The sequence below is a fragment of the Euprymna scolopes genome, chromosome 21 (genome assembly GCF_053919585.1).
Source record: "Euprymna scolopes isolate OS-2025 chromosome 21, ASM5391958v1, whole genome shotgun sequence".
NCBI lineage: Eukaryota > Metazoa > Mollusca > Cephalopoda > Sepiida > Sepiolidae > Euprymna > Euprymna scolopes.
The window spans coordinates 123,469,590-123,493,537 of record NC_136502.1 but is presented as its reverse complement, the minus strand read 5'-3'; the positions used below and the strand labels follow the sequence as shown (position 1 = coordinate 123,493,537).

The following is a 23,948-nucleotide window of genomic DNA, read 5'->3' as shown; positions in this document are numbered from 1 at the left end:
TTTTATCGGAAAGAACATATTAATTTGTTAAATTAAATTATTATAATTATTATGTATTATTTCAACTACTATCCTAATGGCCTAGGTGCCCGGCGTTTCCCGGGTGTTTAGAGGTTTGTATTGAGCAAAAAAAAAAAAAAAGTGGTAGTAGGCAAGCAGGCTCGAAACCGTATTGCGAAGGAGAAAAAGAAAGTAAAAAAAAACTGACGTCTTTGCTGTTGCGTCCATCGCCAAACCGGAAGCGACGTAGGTTTAAATTAAGGCTAGTCAATCGAAAAGAGGGGATGACTTTCGAAAATATCGGCGAAAAAAGCGACCCTTTCCTGTAAAAAGTGCCCAGTTGAAGGTGAAGGAATTAATGTTTTAGTCAACTTTTCGATATTTGTCGTCCGAAAGGTTGATCTTCAAAACGATACCGATCTCATGAAAATCCGTCAGCTCTGTCGAATGTTTAGGCATACATACATACATACATACATACATACATACATACATACATACATACATACATACATTTAAACAGACAGGTGAGATTTATATAATAGATAACGTTTATTTCTTTTTTAGTTGAGTCATTACATCGAACACGAATATTTGGACGAACACATAAACACAATAAAACGACTCGGTTCTTTCATTGGTCAATTTGAGAAGTTTTCCGATAGCGGATACGCTGTTGGTCAGTACGTCTTCGATAGGGTGCTTGGCGAGCATGTCCAGAGAACATTCCTGATGAACCAAAAACGCGCGAGCAAAGCGGATGTCGCCAGCCATTACCAGTGGGACCGACAAGCTGAAAATTTCGATTCGCTTTATCTCATATAAAATATAAAAACCTGAATAATAAAAATAATAAAACTCACTGATTCATAGAAAACTGTTTTTTAATTTTTTTTTTTTTTATATCTGTATAATTATAAATCTCAAATTACCTTGTAACGAGTGATGTAACCAATTTACGACATCCGGTTGCGCATGCGCGCATAAACATTAACGTTTAGACAATTGGACAGAGTTATCCCCCTTACACTATCAATAACCATGGAATTAATGCAGCCCTTTATAACTAGAGGGCGTGATTAAAATCTTTTTTTTTTTCTTCCAATTTTTTACATTCTTATTGCCGATTTTCCAGTAGCTGATTAACCTTACCATAACTTGGCATACTGCTGTATTTTATCTGCACACGCCAAACGGAAATCCGGATCGGTAAATGCACATGTTCCTATTACATTAAATAGTGCTTTCTTTTGTTGTTTTTTAAACAGCAACTACTTGAATCTATTCAGTCATATTTTTTACACATATTAAATCCATTTTTTTAAACAAATTTAATATTTTAAATTCTTCATAAGTTGTTAAACAAAGCTGTAAAAAATGTCGTCGGCGTTCGATTCGTGGGAAAATTGTTTAATTTTCGATTTTTGAGCGATTATTCGGAAAAATAGGTAATTTTACACGATTTGGAAACTTTTTTTCTCCATGTTTGAGTAAACCGTCCGGATGCCATTAATCCGGAAATATGTTTCTATATAATTAGAAAAAGAAATTACAACACTAATATATATATATATATATATATATATATATATATATATATATATATATATATATATATATATTCAATAAATGTTTTGGTTTTCAAATATTTTTGTGTTCGCAAAAAAATCTTGTTTGTTACTTATTTGCTGCGGTATTTGACCAAGAAGAAATTGGAGTTATCCCCCACCATTGCCGCCGTCCGTATACTGCAGAATTACCGAAAATAAAATAAATTAATAAAAACAAACCATTGTAAGTTAAATAAAAGATGTAATGTTTTCTAACTTAACTATTAAAAGTCACACGTGATTTGAACAAAACGTTTTCGATAAAATCGCTCGATCTGTTAGGGTTTCTAAATAATATACTTTTGTTTTAAAAAATGTCGAGCGTTTCGTCTATGTGGTAGAAATGAACAAATCACAAAACGGTAAAAACATGATTTTGTTCCTTATATTAAAAATACCAACCACATTTTTTTTGTCGAGATTACTATTTTAAAAAAGGAAAACAAATGTTTTTATATGTAATAAATTCTAACTATTTTTACTTACAAAACATATAAATTATTTAAAGAACAAAATATGTTAATGCAAATCTAAATTTTGTCTGTATTTGAAAATAAAAATAATGAACAATTGGTGCTAGGGTCCTGACATTATTGCCGCATTTTCGTATTGCGAAAGTTTAGCTCTGCTAGAAAACTGCGGCCGCTGTAAAAAAAAAACCCAAACCTATTTTCTTTATCTCACAAGTGTCACGCTCATAAATGAATTCCATAGCTAATATAACATACTGACCCAACTGGTCACGGTTAATCTAGTATATATATATATATATATATATATATATATATATATATATATATATATATATATATATATATATATATATATATAATACCGATCATAAATTATTTCAACTTTCAACTTCTATCCTATTGTAAAAGCCCATTCGTTATTTATTGGAACAAACATATCAATTTATTAAATTTGATATCATCTAAAAGGAACAGATTATGATCGTACCAACGTTTCATGCTCCTTCGTGAGTTAACGGTAACTGTTGATTCTATAAACACCCACTCTTTGACTGATTAAATGTTGCTTGATGAGGAAGAGACAAACCCGATCTATCGTCAGAGTCATATAAAAACTCTCTACAAAACTCTTTCAAATACCCGCACAGATATAGTTATATTTTCAATAAAAACTCAATAAGGATTTCAACTATGCCTAATTTAGAACAAAGAATCTTAACATCTAATAACAAAAAATTAAATTAGCCCCCCCCCAAATCCCTTTCCCAATTAAACCCAAAACTAAATTAAACTGTAATTGTAATAATAATCATCTTTGCTTACTCAACAATGATTGCATCCATAAAGATGTTATATATTCATGCACAATTACAGAGCTTCCACGCAATCCTCCCATAGACACTAATATTTTGTCTTCTAGTTATCCTTCTTCCCATCCTCCATCTGATATAGATACTAATCAAATATACCATACATGCAGACCCTCCATCTACAAACATACAACTAGCAATAATAATAATAATAATAATAATAATAATAATAATAATAATATCAATAATAATAATAATAATAATTTTTTTTTTTTACACAGTGATCACCACTTATCAAGGCCCGGAAGCCACTCAGGGATAAGGGTTATTGCAAGTACATTACGTTAGTGTGGAGATTTGATGAAGTGTTTACTTAAGGGGGCGGTTCATTAGGAATTTGTTAACATTGGACTTGAAGACATCCAAGTTGTAGTCCGGTGGGAAGCAGGCAGACGGAACAGAGTTCCACAGGCGTGCAGTTCTAATGATAATAATAATAATAATAATAATAATAATAATAATAATATTTCTCCTAACAGCCGTCCTAACACTAACAACACCCATGATCCCCTCCAAAACAATCCTCGTACAATCATTGTCCCGCCCTTTGTTCAACACAATGAACAAAATTCAAACTATTTTCCTAATATAAATCAGCAAATTAATATTAATTTCAGACCTCGAGCTTTTAATAAAGTACATACATATATCGGCGCTACTTCAACATTAATTAAGAAAAGAATATCAAACAACATTTCTTCTTTTAATAACAAAAATTCTAATAATAACCAAAGAACTTCTCTAACTACTTTAATTAAAAAAACTAAATTCTAACAATACCCATTTCTCAATCAAATGGACTATCTTAAAAAAGTCTTATACTCCAGGCTCTAAGTCATGTCGCCTCTGCATAACCGAAGCTATAACTATAATTACTTCTCCTCATAGTAGCAATATAATAAACTCTAAAAACGAATTGATCTCTTTCTACAAACATTAGTCCAAGTTTAATTATGGTAAATTTGAAATTACATAGCCATTAATTTAACCTTTCAAGTATATATATATATTGTTTTCTATAACTTTATCGTTTTTTCTACATACCTCCTTAATATTTTATAACAGTATAATTTTTTATTGTAATTCTTTATTTCTTCCTTGTTTGGCAGGTTTTTCATCTGCTTTTTCCGTTTTAGCGTTTAAATACTCCTATCTATCAAATATATCAATCTATTCACACATTCATATCCTGCATGTATATATATATTTTACTATATGTATTTACTTACATACTTACTGGCTTTATCCAGAATTTTCTGATACCGGCCATGCTCTCCCTTTTAAATTTTTATTTTTTTTTAAATTTATTTTTTCATCTATTTACTTATGGATTTTACTTGTGTGAATGGAAATTTAATTAACTTTCTTGGATTCTGCATCTTTGGATTTTACCGTCATTGGATACTTTACCCTTCACCAGACTATCCATTCATGTGAAATCACTTTTTTATTCACCCTATTCCCTCTGCTTCACTTTTTGTTATCAAGTAAGATCTATGACTTAATTGTAGTTTCATCAAATACTTTTGCAAGCAAAATCCGATCCCGAATCTTGCTAAATCCTACCCTCTGATGAGAAGGAAAGTATTTCTTCGAAACTCTGCTGATTATGGACTATCCACTTATTCAGTGTTTCCTTTTTAAAATTAAATATGTTTGTAATTCTTTTCAAAGTGTTTTTTAACATATTTTATTAACTACTTGTTCTTATATATATATATATATATATATATATATATATATATATATATATATATATTAACAGCCCCCACACCGGTATTGCCCGGTCGTAAAATACGCTTAAATATGCAGATTTCGTATTTATTATTATATTAGCAGTTCTGCCCGGCTTTACTAGGGTCATGTGTACTGTTCATAACTTTATCTCCACCCCCCCCCACACACACATATATATATATATTAAAAAGTTTGGCTCATGTCCAGGTAACCTACATCTAAAATTTCAAGTGTTTAGACCCAAAATTTTAGGATGAGTTTAGTAGAGTCTGCAAAGATCAACATTTAAAACTTTGACTTTTTGGCAGCCAAATTTTACAAAGCTTGCTGCATGTCTGAATATCCTTTATGTAAAATTTCAAATGTTTATACCCAAAATTGGCTGAATAGTTTGCTAGAAACCGCATAAGTCAAATCTTGGCAGCCAAATTTTCGGCCAAAAAACGATTAAAAAACTTGCCCTGTGTCTGAATACACTTTATGTAAAATTTCAAAGATTTAGATAAAAATTGGCTGAGTAATTTGGTAGAGATCGCAGTGGTCAATTTTTTTTCAACTTTGACTCCAATTTTGACCCATTAACATTTATTGTTTTGGGCTTAAATCAAATTAAAATGTTTGTAACCTACATCTAAAATTTCAAGTGTTTAGATCCAAAATTAGCGGAGGAGTTTGTTAGAGTTTTAACGGTCAAATCGTTGAACTTTGACCCCTTGACAGCCAAATTTCTGGCCCAAAACTGATTAAAAAGATTTTCCCAATTCTCAATACCCCTTATGTCAAATCTCGAGTCTTTACACTGAAAATTGACAGAGTAGTTTGGTAGGGAAATGTACACACACAGACACATGCACATACATTTTCACTTTTTAGATATATAGATTATATTGAACCCAATAATGATTAAAAAAAGTGACCAACGAGAATAGTTCATGTAAAAGTGAGAAATTACTGTAAGAAAAAAAAATGTAGGGAAAAATTCAAGATGGCGCCCGACTCTCTCTTTAACACGGTAAGATGGTGTTTATTTGCTCCCCCACTGAGCAAATTAGGCACAAGGCCGTTTTTAATGTGAGGTAAAAACCAGCTCCCCTTAAAGTAGGCAAAAAGGGGGCACTCTGGTTACCAAAAATAATAATTGTCCCAGTATAGAGGGTTTCCCCTCCATTGACTGGTACAAATTATCTTAAGTGTAGTATCTGCCGGAACAGATACTACACTTTGAGATATTAAATCTTTTATTCATGTTAAAAAAATACAGAAAAAAAATCAACGATGAACAAAAAACTTAGGCACATGGCCAACTCAAAAGGGGGGATTTTGGGGGTCGTTGGTCATCCTTGTCACTCCAGAACTAAACAAAGTCAAAAGTTTCTCCCAGCTAGTATCTTCTTTCACCATAATACCGCATTCACCCTTTCATATTGGGGGACGTCCTAGTAACTCCCAATTTTTAAAACATTTTTTATTGACGTGTAAAAACAAAAAAGATAACAATAAAATGGTAACAATAATTCATTTGTGTCGAGGGAGGGGGAAGAAAAAAAACAAAAGGTGATTAGTAGGACCCTCCCAACCCCGTCTAGTTGATAGACTGCCCGTTCCACTAGGTTTGTAAAAGGAACCTCGCTTCTGCGGGTCAGTCTCTAGGTAGGGATGCCCTCTAGATGGGGGTGAATGGAGAAAAGAAAATTTTGTGGGTAAGGGATGGAGGTTAGTTTGTATTTCTTTTTCTCCAAGATGGGTAAAATTTAGAGGAAGGGGTGAAAACAAAAATTGCAGGTAAGAGGGGATGGGGATCTTGGAGGCTTCCTAATCGGGGAGGGATGGAACACACACTCAGCTAGCTGAGAGACTACTTGTTTAATTTAACTTTACAGAACTGCGCGTTCCACACCTAGGCGGGGAACACGTATTCAAATTTGGCTCCTCTTCGTACACACAGACTTGCCACATGTATCCATCTTCTGTCAAATGCCGCGCGATGCAGCCTTCTTCTATCACATCTGATCTTCACCCGTAGTTGGTGTTTAAAGAACGCGATCAGATCTTGATCAGAAAAAGACAACACCCCCCGGCAACCTTGCAGACGCGACGTCCAAATCACCATTCTCGCCACGGCCAGAATCGTAACGTAGACCATTTGTCTTTCCCGGTCCCACGGCGGCCTCACGTTGTCCACAACATTGGATACAGTAATTGGGCGAGGATGCTCAGGATCGATGCGAGCCGTCACCCCACTGACATACGACCAGTACTGGCGGAGTTCGCGGCAATCGAAGAAAGCGTGATCCGTAGTTTCCACAGCCGTTGTCCCACAACGGGGACAATCAGGCGACTCCAGAAACCCAGAACTGCATTGTATGTTGTTGAGTGGAAGTGCATTTCGGGCCAATCGCCAGGTCAGAGAGAACTCCGAATTGTTCAGATGACTCGAACCTGGCGCCCAGCTCCACGCGGAGCGGATCTCACTCTGCTGCCACCCCAAACGCGCGCATAGCGGGTCGTCAGCGGCCTCCCTCACTAGATCCCTGTGGAGTTCCCTACGGGTAGCAGTCACAAGGTCACTGGACCTTGGTAGTCGTTTTAGCGCGGCTCGGCACTCTTTCATGTAGGCAGATTCTCCCCGCGGCCTGCGACGGCTCTCGATGGAAGGGTCGAGAACGAGGTCGGGGAAGGCGGCAGTAACCACGGGGTGCCACGGTTGGTCCTCCTGCATATAGTGGCTCAGGAAGGCCAGCCTCTCAGCATCTCGATGACACTTCAAGTCCGGCATTCCCAAGCCTCCCTCACACGGACGTTGAATACAGACCTGTCTGCTCACCCAGTGTCTTCCTCTGTCCCAAAGGAGCGAGGACAAGAGTTCGACAAGAGCTTTTAGGTGTTGTGCAGGTAGGGGAAGTACGGCCAGTCGGTAAAGGATGAGAGGAAAGACGTAAGTGGCGCACGCCTCAGCTCTACCCTTTAAGGAAAGTTTCCTAGGAAGCCACGAATTGACTGCAGCCTCCACCTTTGACCGTACCTCGAACCAATTCTTGTCAAGCTGGAGACCCGGTCCGAACCACACGCCGAGGATCCGGACCGGGCCATCTGTCCAGCTGAAGGGCGCAGGGAGGTTTGCGTTGCCACTCCATGCGCCCAACCGCAGTCCTACCGACTTGTTGCGGTTTATCTTGGCCCCTGTAATTCTTTCGTACTGTGTGAGTGCCTCCGACACGACCTCAATGTCTCTGAAGCCCGACACGAAGATCGTGACATCATCGGCGAACGCGGATACCTTGGCAGCTGAGCCGCCAGGCAGAGCCATTCCGCGCAGGGCCGAATTTGCCTCCCCATGTCTCAGCTTGCGGAGAAGAGGCTCCAAAGCCAGGACATAAAGCAGGGGCGACAGCGGACAACCCTGACGAACCGAGCGAGAGATAACAAAGGGTTTCGAGCGCTTTCCGTTCACTTGCACGACAGCCATGGGCTGTCGATACATTATGGAGATCCACTTGCAAAAGTCCGGTTTAAAACCGGCGGCCTCTAAAACAGATGCCAGGAAACGATGGTCGACCCTATCGAAAGCTTTGGACTGATCTAAGTTTATCAGCGCGGCTTCCGTGTCGTCATCTATTCCCCCCTCTAGGATCATGCGGATCAGGTGCAAGTTGTTCTGAATCGATCTCCCCTTCACAGCATAGTTCTGTTCTGGTTCAACCAACTCGTCGATAACAACCTGCAGCCGATTCGACAGGACCTTGGCCAAAATCTTCAACTCTGTGTTTAGCAGAGTTATGGGCCTGTAGTCGTCTAACTCTTCCCCTCCATGCCCGTCACCTTTCTTCAGCAATGTGATCACTCCCTTGGTCACCTGCCCTGGGATGGATCCCTGAGCAAACCAATGGTTGAACATATCCGTCAGAAGAGGCAGAAACATGGGCGACAGCCTTAAGTACAGTTCGTATGGCAGACCATCAAGTCCTGGCGATCTGTCACAGCTGACCTGCTTCAGCGCAGTAAAGACCTCCCGCTCCGTCACCCGGCCCTCGCAACTAGCCGCTCTAGCCGCCTCGAGGCGGGGAGAGTCGGCCAAATAGTCGCTAAACTCAAGGACCGGAAGATCGGGCTGCTGCGTAAAACGCTCCTCGAAATGTTCTCGAAACCCCTCGCAGATCTCCCGAGTCGATTCCAGGGTGCGTCCATTCGGATGTTTGATTTTTGCAATGTATTTGTCCGAGCCACGCCTAGAAACCTCACGGCGCACGTCTGCATCAGAATTGACTGCTTCGTTGCCTATCTTTCTAAGCCTAGCTCTAACTACTTGGCCTTCGTAACGCTCGCTAGTCTCGCGTAGAAGGTCCTGCTTAGCTAGTTCCTGACTAACCCTATCACCCTCCCCCGTAGCCTGGGCTAGTTTCTGCTCTAGCTTCTTCTTCGTCTTGGCCTTATCTAGTGCGATGCGCTGGGCATACTTGACGGAGAAGCTTCTGATCTTGGCTTTGAGACCTAACCACCACTTACTCCCGGTAACCGCCCCCACTAGTGCCTTTTTAATCAATTCTCTTAACTGATCTTGGAAGTCTTGTATCTCCAGAAGGGAGGTGTTTAACTTCCAGTACCCCGCTAACTTAGGCCTATTTCCTAGCTTCAGCCGGGCCATAACTAATTTATGGTCCGTCTGGCCTAGCCAAGTGAACGTGGGACAAGATAAGAAGTCTACTTCGCCTCTCCTAACTAACATCCTGTCCAAATAAGTATTTGGATAGGAGGAAACACTATTGGTCCACGTCCACATCTCCCGCCCTGGATGCTCGACCCGAAACCTGTCGACCAGACCGCATCTAGCCATCAGATCAGCCAGGCTGGACTCGCACCTCTCCGATCCTCTAGCTCCGCCTCCTACCTTATCTATGTCGGGGTCTAAGATGGAATTCCAATCCCCCATTAGCACTACCCGCTTCCGACAATCTACAAACGCGTCAAGCTGACTGAAGAATGAGACCCTCTCACGAGCGGTGCTGGGCGCATGAACCGCAATCACCCGAAACACAGAATCTTTTACGGCAACATCGGCCACAACCAGCCTACCCACTGCATCTCTATGGACAACGTCGACCGTCGCCGACAGGGTACGTTTAACCAGCACGGAAACTCCCTTCCCCCGCGGGCTGCCATATGCTGAGAAAACCTCAAAGTCTCGGGCCAGCACCTGACAGTCCACAGAGGAAACGAAATGCGTCTCCTGAATCGCAGCGACATCCACTCCCAGGGACAAGAGGTCGTGCCGGAGGCGAGCCGCCCGGCCCGATGATCTCAAGCCCCTCGCATTCAGACTAGCCAAATTCAAAGCCATGGTACCTACCTTAAGGTGTGTTACACTCAGCTCCGAAGTCAGCCGGGGAAAGGACACCGACGTTGTGTGCAATGCTCAAGGTGGTCAGGTTTTTCATGTCCTGACCTTCTCTCACAATGCCGCCGACATCCAAAGGGTAAGTCAATTTAAGGGCCCTATAGAGTGACGGATGGACCAACACTGGGACCCTTCCCTTGCATTGTTTTGCGAGTTCCTCAAGGGAAGGGTCATTTTTCCTAATCAGTTCAATTCCCGGACCAGCCCCTTCAGCGGCTTCCAGCATTGTCCACACGTTGGTTTTGCAGGCCTCAGGAAGCCTGACGAAAGTTGTTAGCCGTGGGGCGTCCGGGAAATTAGAGGGGACATTAACGTCTTTTCCCCCTATCTGTTGGCAGTCCAGCAGAGGTTTTAAATTTTTTCTCTGCCGGTGTGGTACGCCCATTGCCACAGACAGGGGGTCTACAGAACAAAGTTCCTCTCTCGTTTCGAGGGTGAGAGTCCCTGTTGGAGTGAGTCCGTAAGTGGGAGAATCTGAAGGGTCTCTCCCCCTCCCGGGTTCATTCTTTTCTTTCTGGGATGGCGGCTCAATTTGCATTGGTGTGGGGACGAGTGTCTGTGTGGTGTCTGGTGTTGGTGTTGGTGCGGTGTCTGGTGTTGGTGTGATGTCTGGTGTTGGTGTTGGTGCGGTGTCTGGTGTTGGTGTTGGTGCAGTGTCTGGTGTTGGTGCAGTGTCTGGTGTTGGTGCGGTGTCTGATGTTGGTGTTGGTGTTGGTGCGGTGTCTGATGTTGGTGTTGGTGTTAGTGCGGTGTCTAGTGTTGGTGCAGTATGTGGTATGGGGGTGGAAGTGGGTTGTGTTGTTGTTAGAGGTGGTGTATGCTCACAGGGAGTGGGGGCTGCCTTTTCTTCCCCTTTCCTTTTCTTTTTTATTCTTTTGAATGAACCGGGGAGTGGTGAGGTTGAGTTCCTCTCCCTCTCACTAGCAGATTCATCCTCAGAGGAGCAGTGTTTTCTTCGCTTGATCCCCGTCTCAATTGGTGTGGGGACCGTTGGTTGTTGCTGCTCCTCTAATTGTTGTTTCTCCGGTTGATGCTGTTGCTTTTCTGGTTGCTGCAGCCGTTTTTGTTGCTGCTGTTCTGGCTGTTGCTGCTGCTGCTGTTTTTGTTGTTGCTGCTGTTTTCGTGGCATTGGTTGTGGAATTGGCCGCGGCAGCTGATGTTGTTGCTGCGGCTGGTTCAACGGCTGGTTTGGCTGCTGCTGCTGTGTCTGCTGCCATGGCTGTTGCTGCGGCTGTTGTGGAGGCTGCTGTTGTTGTTGCTGCCTCGGTTGTTGGGTTGGTTGTGGGACGGTGGCAGATGGGATTGTGGGCTTCCGTTTCCGCCTCATTACCGTGATCCATTCCTCCCCTTTGGGCTCCTGCACAGTTTTGGGTTTCCTCGGTGCTGGGGTTGGTGCTCTGGTTGCAGGAGTTGTGACAGCCTGTTTGGACACTGGTGCTGTCTCAGAGGTTGGGACCGCCTTTAGTGTCACTTGAGTAGGATTTGACCTTTGAGGGCAGCTCTTGGCCATGTGACCCTGTTTTTGGCAAAACCAGCAGTGCGGACGACGCCCCTCCACTACTACTGTCATAGTTGCCTCCTTAAATGTCAGCTGTGCTGGTATCGCCTGGAAGCCTTCTTTCTTTAGCCTCATGGCCACAGTGTAGCTGCCCAAGTGCATGCCGGTTTTCGACCGCACTGGGGTTATTTTTTCCACCTCGCCGAACTGTGTGAAGAAGGATCCCAGGATTTCTGCTGATATTTGCATAGGTACATTGAATACCTGCACCCGGGTCCTTGTCCTGCCCTGGTATTCGGGCTTTAGTTTTGTTCTCCCATACTTAATTTCCTGTAGGGAGAGTCTCTCCGCATCTTCCTTGGTGGGTAGGAGGATGTCCCACATGGCGTAGCTCCTCTGGTACAGGTATAATACCGGGATGTTTAGCTTGTGTAGGAGCCCTGCCATGTCTTCCTTTTTCATCCCTAGGAGGCGGTTTTCCGGCATATCCGAGATGATGAGGGAGAGCACTCTGTCTTCGATTGCCTCCCAAGCGCCTGGCACTGGTTTAATTTCTGCCCCCTCTATGTATTGTCTGTACTTGGTCAAGTACAAGTCTCTATACTCTTGAGGGGACAGTTGCTTCTCTACAGTCTTCCCCCATGCCGACCCTCTTGTTGGTGTTGGATCTTTGGTGAGGTTGGACTGTTTTTGCTGTTCCTTGGCGGAAGGGTTGCTATTTTGAGGCGCATTTCCCTTTCCGCTTTCCTTTGGGACCGACTCTCCCTGCTCTATACTTCTTCCAGGAAATACTTCCCTTTTTGGGGAGTCGGCCTCCTGGGGAGCGTTGTCCTCTTTATTGTCCTTGGGAGCTTTTGCCCCTTTTGTTTTGGGGAGGTCTAGGCTGTATGCCCCCTCGTTTTCTTGATTTGCTCCCCTTTTGGGGCAGTAGCCCTCCTGGGGAGCACTGTCTCTCTTATCGTCCTTTGGGGCTACTGCCTCTTGATTTTTGTAGTCAGAGCGGGATGCCCTGTCCAACATTGTTTTTTCTCCCCTTTGTGGGGAGTCGCCCTCTTGGGGAGCACTGTCTCCCTTATCGTCCTTTGGGGCTACTGCCTCTTGATTTTTGTTGCCGGAACGGGATGCCCCGTCCAACATTGTTTTTTCTCCCCTTTTTGGGGAGTCGCCCTCTTGGGGAGCTGCTGGTGAGTTTTCTCCCTTCTGAGGGGCGTCCTTTGGTTTAGTGTCCGGGCGGTATGCCCCGTTGCTTTTTGCTTCCCCTGTTGGGGAGCCGTCCTCTTGGGGAGCAGTTTTTCTTGTGGTAGCCTCCTGGCTGGGGGTATCTGTATTGGTGGTCCCCGGGCTGGGGGTGTCCATTTTTGAATAAAAGCTCTCTCTTCCCTGTATAAATTCACCAAAATGAGTGACGTGGAGTCGGCGTCCAAATTGGGAGCCGACTTTGGCGCCAAAAAGAAGTGGCGCCAAAGGCGGCAAGAGGGGAGATAGAACTGAGAGAGGGAGTGGGAAGTTAGTGGAGGGAAGAGAGAAAGTGTTTCCGACCCTCCCTCGCGGGAAGGTCGTAAATTATCAGCTCGGATCCCCCCCCGTGGGGGAGGGGGGAGAGCAGAGAAAGACAGACCAAGTGGGGGTGCGGACAGAACGCTACCCAACAAGCTCGCCGGCCACGAGAATGTGTCGCCAGAACAACACTGCCTATCGCTGTGTATGTATCAGAGAACAGATGGTATTTATTTGCTCCCCCACCGAGCAAATTAGGCACAAGGCCAATTTTTAATGTGAGGAGTGAAGGGAGGGGGAAGGGAAAAAAGGGACCAGCTCCCGAGAGGTGGGAAATGGGAGCTGGTTAAAGGTCAGGCATGTGGGGTTGCCCCCACATCTGGTCTTTGCTAGTCCTAGCTAGTCATAGCTATTCATAGCTTGCAGTATCTGCCGGAACAGATACTACACTTTGATCTTGGCCCGAAGGCCAAGTCAACACGGTAAGATATCCTCAACACGGCACAAGAAGCAACAGCCACACGATTCCCCAGCCAACTCAATCGTCACTCCCCACGTCTTTCCCCTCACCCGCTTTTATCGTCGTTCTAGGTCGGCTAAATTTGCATATTCCGAGAATTCGTGTGACTTTGCGAGACATCATACTTTACAAAAGACGGCGGTCGCCATCTTGGTCCCTCTTTTCTATTTTTGGTCGGTAACGCTGAGCTGGTCTCGAGGTAAGTCTTTTTCCCCTCATCCGTCTCTCCCACGTACCCACACAACACGCAAACACGCGGGCGCTTATCTCCTGGATGCACGTTACACTCCCCCCTGATCTGATGATCACATAGAGAGCACTGGGGGGGTGGCCTTTTAGTGCGTGTGCTTCTGCGAAGAGGTACATTCACTGTTTCAGATTCGGGCTCTGGATCTGGTTCCGCCTCATCAGATGAAGTATCGCTATCAGTCTCTGGAAGGGGCTCACTGAATCCATGCATCGGCAGCTCATCGCTAGACGCTTCACTGCTTTCTTCTGTAGTTGTATGACGCACCTCGGTAGCTGGGCAAAGATCTAGCACATGTCGTGGGGTTCCATCGACCAAAACAGACTGCTGGCTAATCACTCCAGATATGTGTCCTCGCTTAAACTTGTCGGTGCACCGATTTCCTGGAGGCCGCACCCACACTGGATCTCCCACTTCATATCTGTTATATGTTCCCTTGTCGGTTGGCTGCGTAGTGTTGATTCCCTTCACTCCGACTCGGTACGTGTAAATAGCATTCGCAGGTGCGGTTGAAGGGGACGTCCCGTCCTTTGGCGTAATGTTGTACCAATATGTTGCTTCCGCAATAGTACATCGCTTCCTGGCAGCAATTCTCTTGATGCTGCGATGGCTTCTTTCAGCAATGCCATTTCCTGATGGCACATGCGCACATCGCAACCGTAGACGGACGCCCCACTCATCTAACAACTGCCGGACTTGCTGGCTACAAAACGTTGCATCATTGTCAGTCAGGAGCTCTTCCGGCGCACCTCGCTCAAAAAAAATGGATGATAGGTGGCGAACAACATTTGCTGAATCCTGTCTGGTCATCTGCCGCCACACCGCAAATCTCGTAGGCCCGCAATCAATGAGAGTTAGAAAGGGCTTGCCACTGTAATGGGTAATATCCATGGCCAGCCGCTGCCACACACTCTCAACTTCCAAGCGACCCTTCTGCCATCGCTCTGGTGCAGGATCAATAGACTGGCAAGCCTCACAATTTCTGACGATCTGTCTGACATCCATCTTGCTCACTGCTGGGTATGCACACCTCACAAAATAAAGGGTCCTCTTGATACCCGGATGTCCGCTCTGTGCATGAATTTTTTGTATTTGACATGGGTCGATTGCAACTGCACAAGATCGAGCAGTAATCTCCATTCCCATCTTCGCGGCTTCATACCATTTGTGAGGTACACGGGTCAGTTGGTCAGCACGATTACAATGTGATGGCACCAGAGTGACGCTCAGTGATAGCCCATACTCAGATACCAGGTTTTTTAGCGTGTCTAGCCTTCTCCATATTAACATTTTGCTTGCTGCCTTGGTACGGATTCGTGTCCGTCCTGAAAGTGTGTCAGACACCCAGTGGTAGACACAGAGAGAATCTGTGTACAAGGTCAACTTCTTAGACTGCCACTGCAGGGCCAGATTTACCCCCTTTACAACAGCGTCCAGCTCTGCCAGGTTGATATGCTGAGAATCTGTTACGGGCCGCAGCCAACATGCATCCTCGAACACGTTTCCTCCTTGCTCCAACGATACTCCCAACGCCAAAGAACTGGCATCAACCCACACACCTACGTTGTCTCCGTTAACACACCACCGCCCACAGGCAGGGTCCTTCTTGTTCACTCTCTCCAGTGTCTCCTTAATCATCAGAGTTAGTAGGACATCATCGGATATGTCATCCCAACCCGTGGTTGTTAAATTTGCTCTGCGTTTAATCACACCAACAGCTGCGCGGAGCCAGCCACAGACCGGTAAGTGACCAACAAGTTTTCCACACCAAGAAAAAACGGTCCGCCTTGTAATGAGGTTGGGGATGCTTGGAATTTCACTGCCATGCCTCCATTGTAGGGTGCCATCCTCTTCATAAACATCCAATCCCAATACACGTGCTCCTTCCCTTAAACGTTCGGGATTCTTGCATTCCAGACCAAACTGAGCCAACTTTTCTTTGACACACGACGCAGACTGTACATCTTCATTGACGTATACGTCATCAATGTAAGCTGACGTTGAGTCCCTCATGGGCTTTTCTTGGGACAATACTGTGTTGACAATAGTCTTCATGATCTGTGGTGCCACATTTAGGCCGAAGCCAAGGCGTGTAAGGCAGTACCTCTGCCCCTGGAACCAAACTGTCTGGAACGGCCACAACGTCTCATCAACTCGCACCTGTAAATAGGCTTTTCGTAAATCCAATATCGAGACATTAGTGCCTTTCTGACGCCATTCCCTCAACTTACTGGCGCATACGTCAGCATCGGCAGTGTAGGCTTCAATATGCTTGTTAAGCTCCCTATAGTCCAGCACGGGCCGTACTTTCGACTTGTTATGCTGGACTACTGCCATCAAGGGTATTAGACCCTTCGGAGGCCCAAGCTTGTCCTCAGGGTAGGGGATTAACTAGCCATCTTGGATCCACGCCTTTAGTTCCCTTTCGTATTCTGCTCGGGCCTCACTGGGTATAGGGTACTCTGCAACCCCATTCTTGAGTTTAGTCGGTGCCATTCCCTCGGTCCACTTCCAAGATGCAATCCAGGCCCTCTTGCGCGAGTCGTAGTCCACTGTAAAATCCGGCCGATCGATATGGAGCGCTGCACACACTGGGGCCTCTAAGAATCGCACCTTTCCATCCCGATGAATTGCGACTCCCCCCAGCGCCTTGATGGCATCGTATCCGAGCAACAGGTCAAACCCCAGGAGATTTCCTTGGGTCACGAGCACATTGATCTTAGTGGCTGCACCGGTATCCGTGTAGATCTTGACAGTTCCAGCTCCACAGCATGTCTGGGTCTCGCCTCCTATCGTGGTGACTTTGATCTTCCTCTTAGTCCAACTTGGACACAGCCTGGTGCTCACTATAGTATGCGAACAGCCTGAGTCGAGAAGTGCTGAGCAGGGTATCCTATTTACGTAGACGGTTATTACTGGTTGCGCCTTGTTCAAATTTTGCTCGGGGAGCAGGGCGGCGCTGACGTCCTCTCCCCTGATACGTTTCCCGCACAGTTTTGGGCTAGATGCCCCAAACCGCCACACTTAAAACAGCGCACACGCCCCCTGTTGGTGCAATTCCTTGCAAAATGTCCGCGTCGGCCGCAGCGAAAACATTTCCCATTGCTTGCAGGGTTCTGATTCGGAATCTCCCGAGCGCCAATCTGGCCTGTCTGTGTCGCCATCACAACTGGTTCCCCCAGGTCCTCCTCATCTTTGATGATGGCTCGAGCACGTTCCATCAAGTGTTCCATGGTCGTTGTTGAAACGCTGGTTGAGGCTCTCAGTAGCTGCTTCACCCGAGTGGGAAGGCCCGCCACAAACGCGTACGCAAGCGTCCGCTCCGACACCCCTCCACCGAACAGAACTGCGAGTTTCTTTAACTCAGCGAAGAAAACGTCCACGCTTTCCTCCGGTAGAAGTTTTCGGGAAGCAAATTTTTCATAGGCCGTACAAGGATCCATGGCAAATGCCTTGTACAGCGCAGCTTTAATTGCGGTGACATCTCCCTTTTCGGCAGCACTGAGTTGCTGATATACACTCAAGGCACCCCCAGCCAATCTCAGGGGAATTACAGTGTGTACCCTTTTCACCTCACAAAGGTTGCACGTCAGCTCGACCCTTTCAACCCAGTCGACGATGGACGTGGACCCGTCAAACTCGGGTATGAGCTTTAAGTCAAATTTCGACTCGGTCATAGTCCTAGAGGCCAAATGGCCGAAATAGCTTGTAAAAGTGAGAAATTACTGTAAGAAAAAAAATGTAGGGAAAAATTCAAGATGGCGCCCGACTCTCTCTTTAACACGGTAAGATATCCTCAACACGGCACAAGAAGCAACAGCCACACGATTCCCCAGCCAACTCAATCGTCACTCCCCACGTCTTTCCCCTCACCCGCTTTTATCGTCGTTCTAGGTCGGCTAAATTTGCATATTCCGAGAATTCGTGTGACTTTGCGAGACATCATACTTTACAAAAGACGGCGGTCGCCATCTTGGTCCCTCTTTTCTATTTTTGGTCGGTAACGCTGAGCTGGTCTCGAGGTAAGTCTTTTTCCCCTCATCCGTCTCTCCCACGTACCCACACAACACGCAAACACGCGGGCGCTTATCTCCTGGATGCACGTTACAGTTCACGATTTTCTTTTTCCTTTGATATCAATGTCTGAACTATGAAGGTATTTTTGCTGCAAGGCTAAAATTAAAACATGAACCCGTAACTATTACGTTACACATGCATATTCGTAATGCTGTCGTTCGAAATCCACCTATCAAATTCCATTAAAAAAATTTTTTTTCACAATTTTGCGCCGATTTTTCCCGTCTAAAACTCAAATATAAAGTTTTGCATGGGTTCGAATACCCTATACATTAGGTTTCGTGTCTGTAGACCAAAAACTGACAGAGGAGTTTGGTAGGCAACATTTTTTAAACAAATATATATGCTCATACATAAATATATATAGAAAAAGATTTGCGTTTACTATAAGCTTTTTACGTAAATATTACGCAAGTAGAAATCATTTAGAATATCTGCATGAATATAATTACACGTAATAGTAAAGAACACCGAAAAGAAAAAAAAACACTAATAAGAATTAATTAAAAAAAAAATTAGATCTTTTGCAAATGAATGCAATTCCACGACCCATGTATAAGAAAGTTGTATTTTCTTTTTAAATAAATAGAAAGAAAAAGAGTTTTTAATACGAATAGCAATACACAAGAAACCTAAATTTATATATATACTAGCAAAAGTACCCGTCGTTGACTGGGTTCAAAAACAGCCTACAGGAAATGGATTCTGATTTATTAAAGTATGATAGGTTATGAAAAGGAAGAGATGTAAAGAGATAGCTTCGAATTTGGGAGTATCAAAACCAAAGCAAAATATGATGAAAGTAAAAATAAAATAGATAAACCACATAATTTATTATACCATACCTGTTCACACTAAAACACTTATCACAATATTCTGTGGATCTATATTAAGAAACCTTGTTAAACTTTGTGACATATTTCCATTCTACAGAGGTCAGGTGCGAACGAACACCCCATAATTTATTATAGCAGATCTGTTCACACTGAAACATTTATCACAATATTTTGTGGATCTATATTAAAAAACCTTGTTAAACTTTGTGACATATTTCCATTCTACAGAGGTCAGGTGCGAACGAACACCCCATAATTTATTATAGCAGATCTGTTCACACTGAAACATTTATCACAGTATTCTGTGGATCTATATTAAAAAACCTTGTTAAACTTTGTGACATATTTCCATTCTATGGAGGTCAGGTGCGAACAAACACCCCATAATTTTATTATACCATATTTCTTCAAACTGAAACATAATTATCAAAGTATACTTACGCAGATAGATGTGAAAAGTCTTTATTAAAGTTTGTGTCTATTTCCATTCTATGGAAGTCAAGCGCGAACGCAGACCCAACAATTTTATTATACCATTCCTATTTAAGTTAAAACATATTTATCAAAGTATTATGTACATCTATATCAAAAACACTTGCAAACTTTAAAAAAATAATTTTTTAATTATTTATTTCCATAATTTGTGGACCAGGCGCGAACGCAGACCCCACAATTTTAATGAATCATCATTATGCCAGATCAAACATACTCATTCCTGTGTCTTGATACATCTTCTATCATTATATGTTATCAGTTTTTTAAAATAGTCAACCATATAGGAGCCTATTCGTGACCACACACACACACACACACACACACACACACACACACACACACACACACACACACAGACGTTCAGCTTTATATTATATTATAATAAAATAATCGTATTATATGGATTCTTCGGACTACTATTCAAATTTTGAGTGTCATTTTCATAACGTATTGGTCGATGTAACCTCCGCCCTTCTTCATGTGTATCTTGTCAAACCCAGGAATGCTTCTGTTGAACTCGGGAATCCAGATGGAATTTCTTCGGACGGAACTCTTTATTTATTTCTCTTGGGTAGCATATCCTCCTATCTATCAGTCATGACTTTAACTGAACAGTACCTAAACTTTTTCAACTCCCACCATCCATATAATGCAAAGAAAGGAATCGTCCGTTGCCTACAACACCGAACAAAAGCAATATGTAGTAACAGCAATGCGTATCAAGAGGAGATGAACAGTTTAAGAGAAAAACCGAAACAACTATTTAGAGAGCATCACATCAGATGAAATAGAAATCTGAATCAAACATCAAAAACTCACCACAACTTGTATAGCATACATGAAGGTCTTGTCGGAAAAACTTCAACAAGTATGCAATCTACATGACATTAGGACAGTATTCAGAAGCGATCCAACCCCCTAGAAACAGCTTGTTTGAGTCAAGCTCCCGACAGAAAAAAATCAATTACTAAGTAGACCTATTGATTGAGATTGTCGGACTGACTTCCTCATCTTGGTTGTTAGAGTCACAACGTTTCGGCCGTTTTGCCCTCCGGCCTTCATCAGGTGTTTTGTATCGAACTGGGGAACCGTTTGTTAGGAGTCTCGAACCCAACCCTTTATTATTATTACGGGGGTACTGTGTTCGGACTCCAGCTAGGCTCTGGGACATAGTTGCTGATTCTCTGTTTTCAATGTTACTTTTCAATGCCTTCGTTCAGGATTGAACTCAGCACCTTTGGGTAACTGTAAACTTTGATACAACGTCTTGGACTACTCGGCCATAGTATAGAATGTAACATTTAACGATGAAAACCGTTAATTATAAATAATCTATATATCTATAAAAGTGAAAGTGTCTGTCTGTGTACCTTTCCCTACACAATATCTCTGTCAATTTTCAGTCTACAGACTCAAAATTTGATATGCAGAGTACTGAGATTTAGAGAAATCTTTGTAATCGGTTTTCAGCCAAACATTTGGCTGGTAAGGGGTCAAAATTCAACGATTTGACCTTTGAGAACTCTACCAAACTCCTCCGGCAATTTTTGGTCTAAACACTTGAAATTTTAGTTATAGATTCCTTGGACATGGATCTAACTTAATAACTTGATTTGAGCCCAAAACAATAAATGTTAAGGGGTCATACTAGGGGTCAAAGCTAAAAATAATTGACCGCTGCGGACTACCAAATTACTCAGACAATTTCTGGTCTAAACATTTGAAATTTTACATAAAGGGTATTCAGAGATAGGGCAAGTTTTTTTAATCGAGTTGGGTCGAAAATTTGAACTAATAATATATAAATGTATGTTTGTATGTTTGCATGTCTGCCTAAAACTTTCGACAGAGGCGACGGATTTTCACAACATCAGTATCGTTTTGAAGTTCGACCTTTCAGACGACAAATACCGAAAATTTGGCTAAAAACATTAATTTCTGCACCCTCAACTGGCACTTTTCTACAGAGAGGGGTCGCTTTTTTCGCCCATATTGTCGAAAGTCGTCCCCTCTTTTCGATTGTCTAGCCTTAATTTAAACCTACGTCACTTCCGGTTTGGCGGTGGTCGTAACAGTAAGACGTCACGTTTTTTCCTCCCATTCTTTTCCTCATTCACGGTACGGGTTCGACCCTGCCTTCCTACTACCACTATTTTTTTTTGCTCAACATACATCCCCAAGCACCCAGGCAACGCCGGGCTGAAATGCTGGCAGATAATAAAAACGTTTGAATGAATTCAGACGGAACTCTTTTTTTATTTCACGGAGGTAGCAGGCCCTCGTTCCATCAGCCGTGACTTTGACTGGACAGTACCTAAAGTTCAACTCTCACCCGCCATATAATATAAAGAAAAAAATCGTCCCTACAACACGGAGCAAAAGCAATATATATTAACGGCAATGCATATCAAGAAGAGATGAACACCTTAAGAGAAACCCTTCACCGAAACAACTATTTAGAAAGCATAATATCAGCTCTTAGAAATCTGGACCAGACATCAAAAATCAACCACCCGGAAACTCATCACAGTTTCTATACCATACAGGTCTTGTTAGAAAATTTTCAAAGAATATGTAATCAGGTATGGCCGACCATATTCGAAGGGAAAAGGGAAACCATTTACAATCACGGGACGAAGAACGGTGAAGATTAAAACAACTCAAAAAAACATCACATGTGCTGGACAACAATCAATTACTAAGTAGAAAACCTAATATAGAATTTAACATTTAACGTTTAACAATGGAAACCGTTAATTATAAATAATAGATAATAAAAACGATTGAAATATTTAATATCGACAATGAGTAACAAGTAGTTTTTATGTTAACTTTTTGTTGTTTTCAGAGTATAAACCACATTCATCCACGATGTTGACAATATTCTAAGATCCTTTAGTTGAGAACCTGGTCCTTAAAAGAAATCAACGACGACATCGGAATCAACCGATCCATTAAGTTATCGCATATTGATTCATATGAATGTCGTATTTGATGTTTAGTTCTTAACTAGCCTGGTTGCAAGACGTTTCCCGGGTGTTTGGAGGTAAAGCAAAAAAAAAAAAAAAAAAAAAAAAAATTGGTAGTAGGCAGGCTCCAACCAGTATCGTGAAGGAAGAAAAGAATGTGAAAAAAAAAAAATTAAATAAAATGTGACATCTTTGCCGTTGCGTCCATCGTCAAACTGGAAGAGTTTTAAATTAAGGCTAGACAATCGAAAAGATGGGATGACTTTCGAAAATATCGGTGAAAAAAGCGACCCCTTCCTGTAGAAAAGTGCCCAGTTGAGGGCGAAGAAATTAATGTTTTTAGCCAATTTTTCGATATCTGCCGTCCGAAGGGTCGGCCTCAAAATGATACCGATCTCCTGAAAATCCGTCGCCTCTGGCGAAAGTTTTAGGCATACATACATACATACATACATACATACATACATGTAAACAGACAAGTGAGATTTATATTATAGATAACGTTTATTTCTTTTTTCAGTTGCCTCAACTGAAAAAAGAAATAAACGTTATAATATTATATATTATATATATTATATATATAAATATAATATTTTACGAATTAAAAATAAATAAGATGACTAAATAAATCAATTCTAAATTTTAAATAATGTTTTTTTTCTTCCGAAAACACATAAAGCAGAGACTATACGCACACAAACCTTCAAATACCCTAAAAATAGATTTGAAATATCTCTAGTCATCACAATTTGGTCGCTTAAAGAATCAAACATCCCATATAAGATAGAATGGAAGATCATTGGTGTTAAAAAATCTTATGATCCAACCTCCAAGACCTGCCCCCCTTATGCACCAACGAAAAAATAGGATTTTCCAGACTAGCAATAGCTCATCCATAGCCTGTATAAATATTAAAAATGAAATCTTGTGTACCATTGAGCGGAGGCATTTGCACGATGTAAAAACATCGTTAATTCATTACCCACACAGCATCAGCCATATAGCGTAATGGGTGAGTTTTGATTTTGGCTTGAGGCGTTGGGGCGGCTCGGGCTGCACTGAAGAGCTGTGAAACAGCTAAACAGTACTATATGTGGGCTGCTCCCCAAAAGGGAATGTCTCGTGATACGGGGTTCGAATCGTTCGACTGGTAGTAATCGTGACACCCTGCACTGAAGATTCCCGAAAGGATGAAAAACTAGTGTCTGTAGGTATTTAATTATTATAGTAAAAAAATAATTATAAAAAAAAAAAAAATATATATATATATATATTCCATTTTGGGGAGCATATATATATATATATATATATATATATATATATATATATATATATATATATATATATATATATATATATATGTCGCTCCCCAAATTGATCAAAGGGAAAATTAATTCCAACTCCCATATAGGTAAAAATGTACTTTCATATAAATAATTGATTTCATTCAAAAAAGTATCACTCATAAACACACACACAATGTTTTTATTAGCGATACTTTATATATATATATATATATATATATATATATATATATATATATATATATATATATATATACTCACCCACATACAGTATTGTTTCGCAGCTCATCAGTGCGGCTAGACAGGCAACTACCTCAAGCCTGGATTGAAACCCGACCGCCTGTACGACAATTAAGGCTCCTAACCATTACGCTATATGAATAAACGATGTTTTGACATCGTCCGAAATACCTAAGCTCGATTT

The 23,948-nt window shown here is 42.4% G+C and overlaps 1 protein-coding gene across 1 annotated transcript in view; it reads left to right on the top strand.

The window, feature by feature from the left end:
* LOC145242694 (soma ferritin-like) overlaps positions 1-840 on the top strand; it is a 48,008-nt gene extending 47,168 nt beyond the window's left edge. Inside the window, exon 8 of the mRNA XM_080105826.1 lies at positions 568-840. Coding sequence (XP_079961952.1) covers positions 568-825 — 258 coding nt within the window. The 3' untranslated portion in view covers positions 826-840. The remainder of the gene's footprint in view (positions 1-567) is intronic.
* The last annotated feature ends 23,108 nt before the right edge of the window (positions 841-23,948 follow it).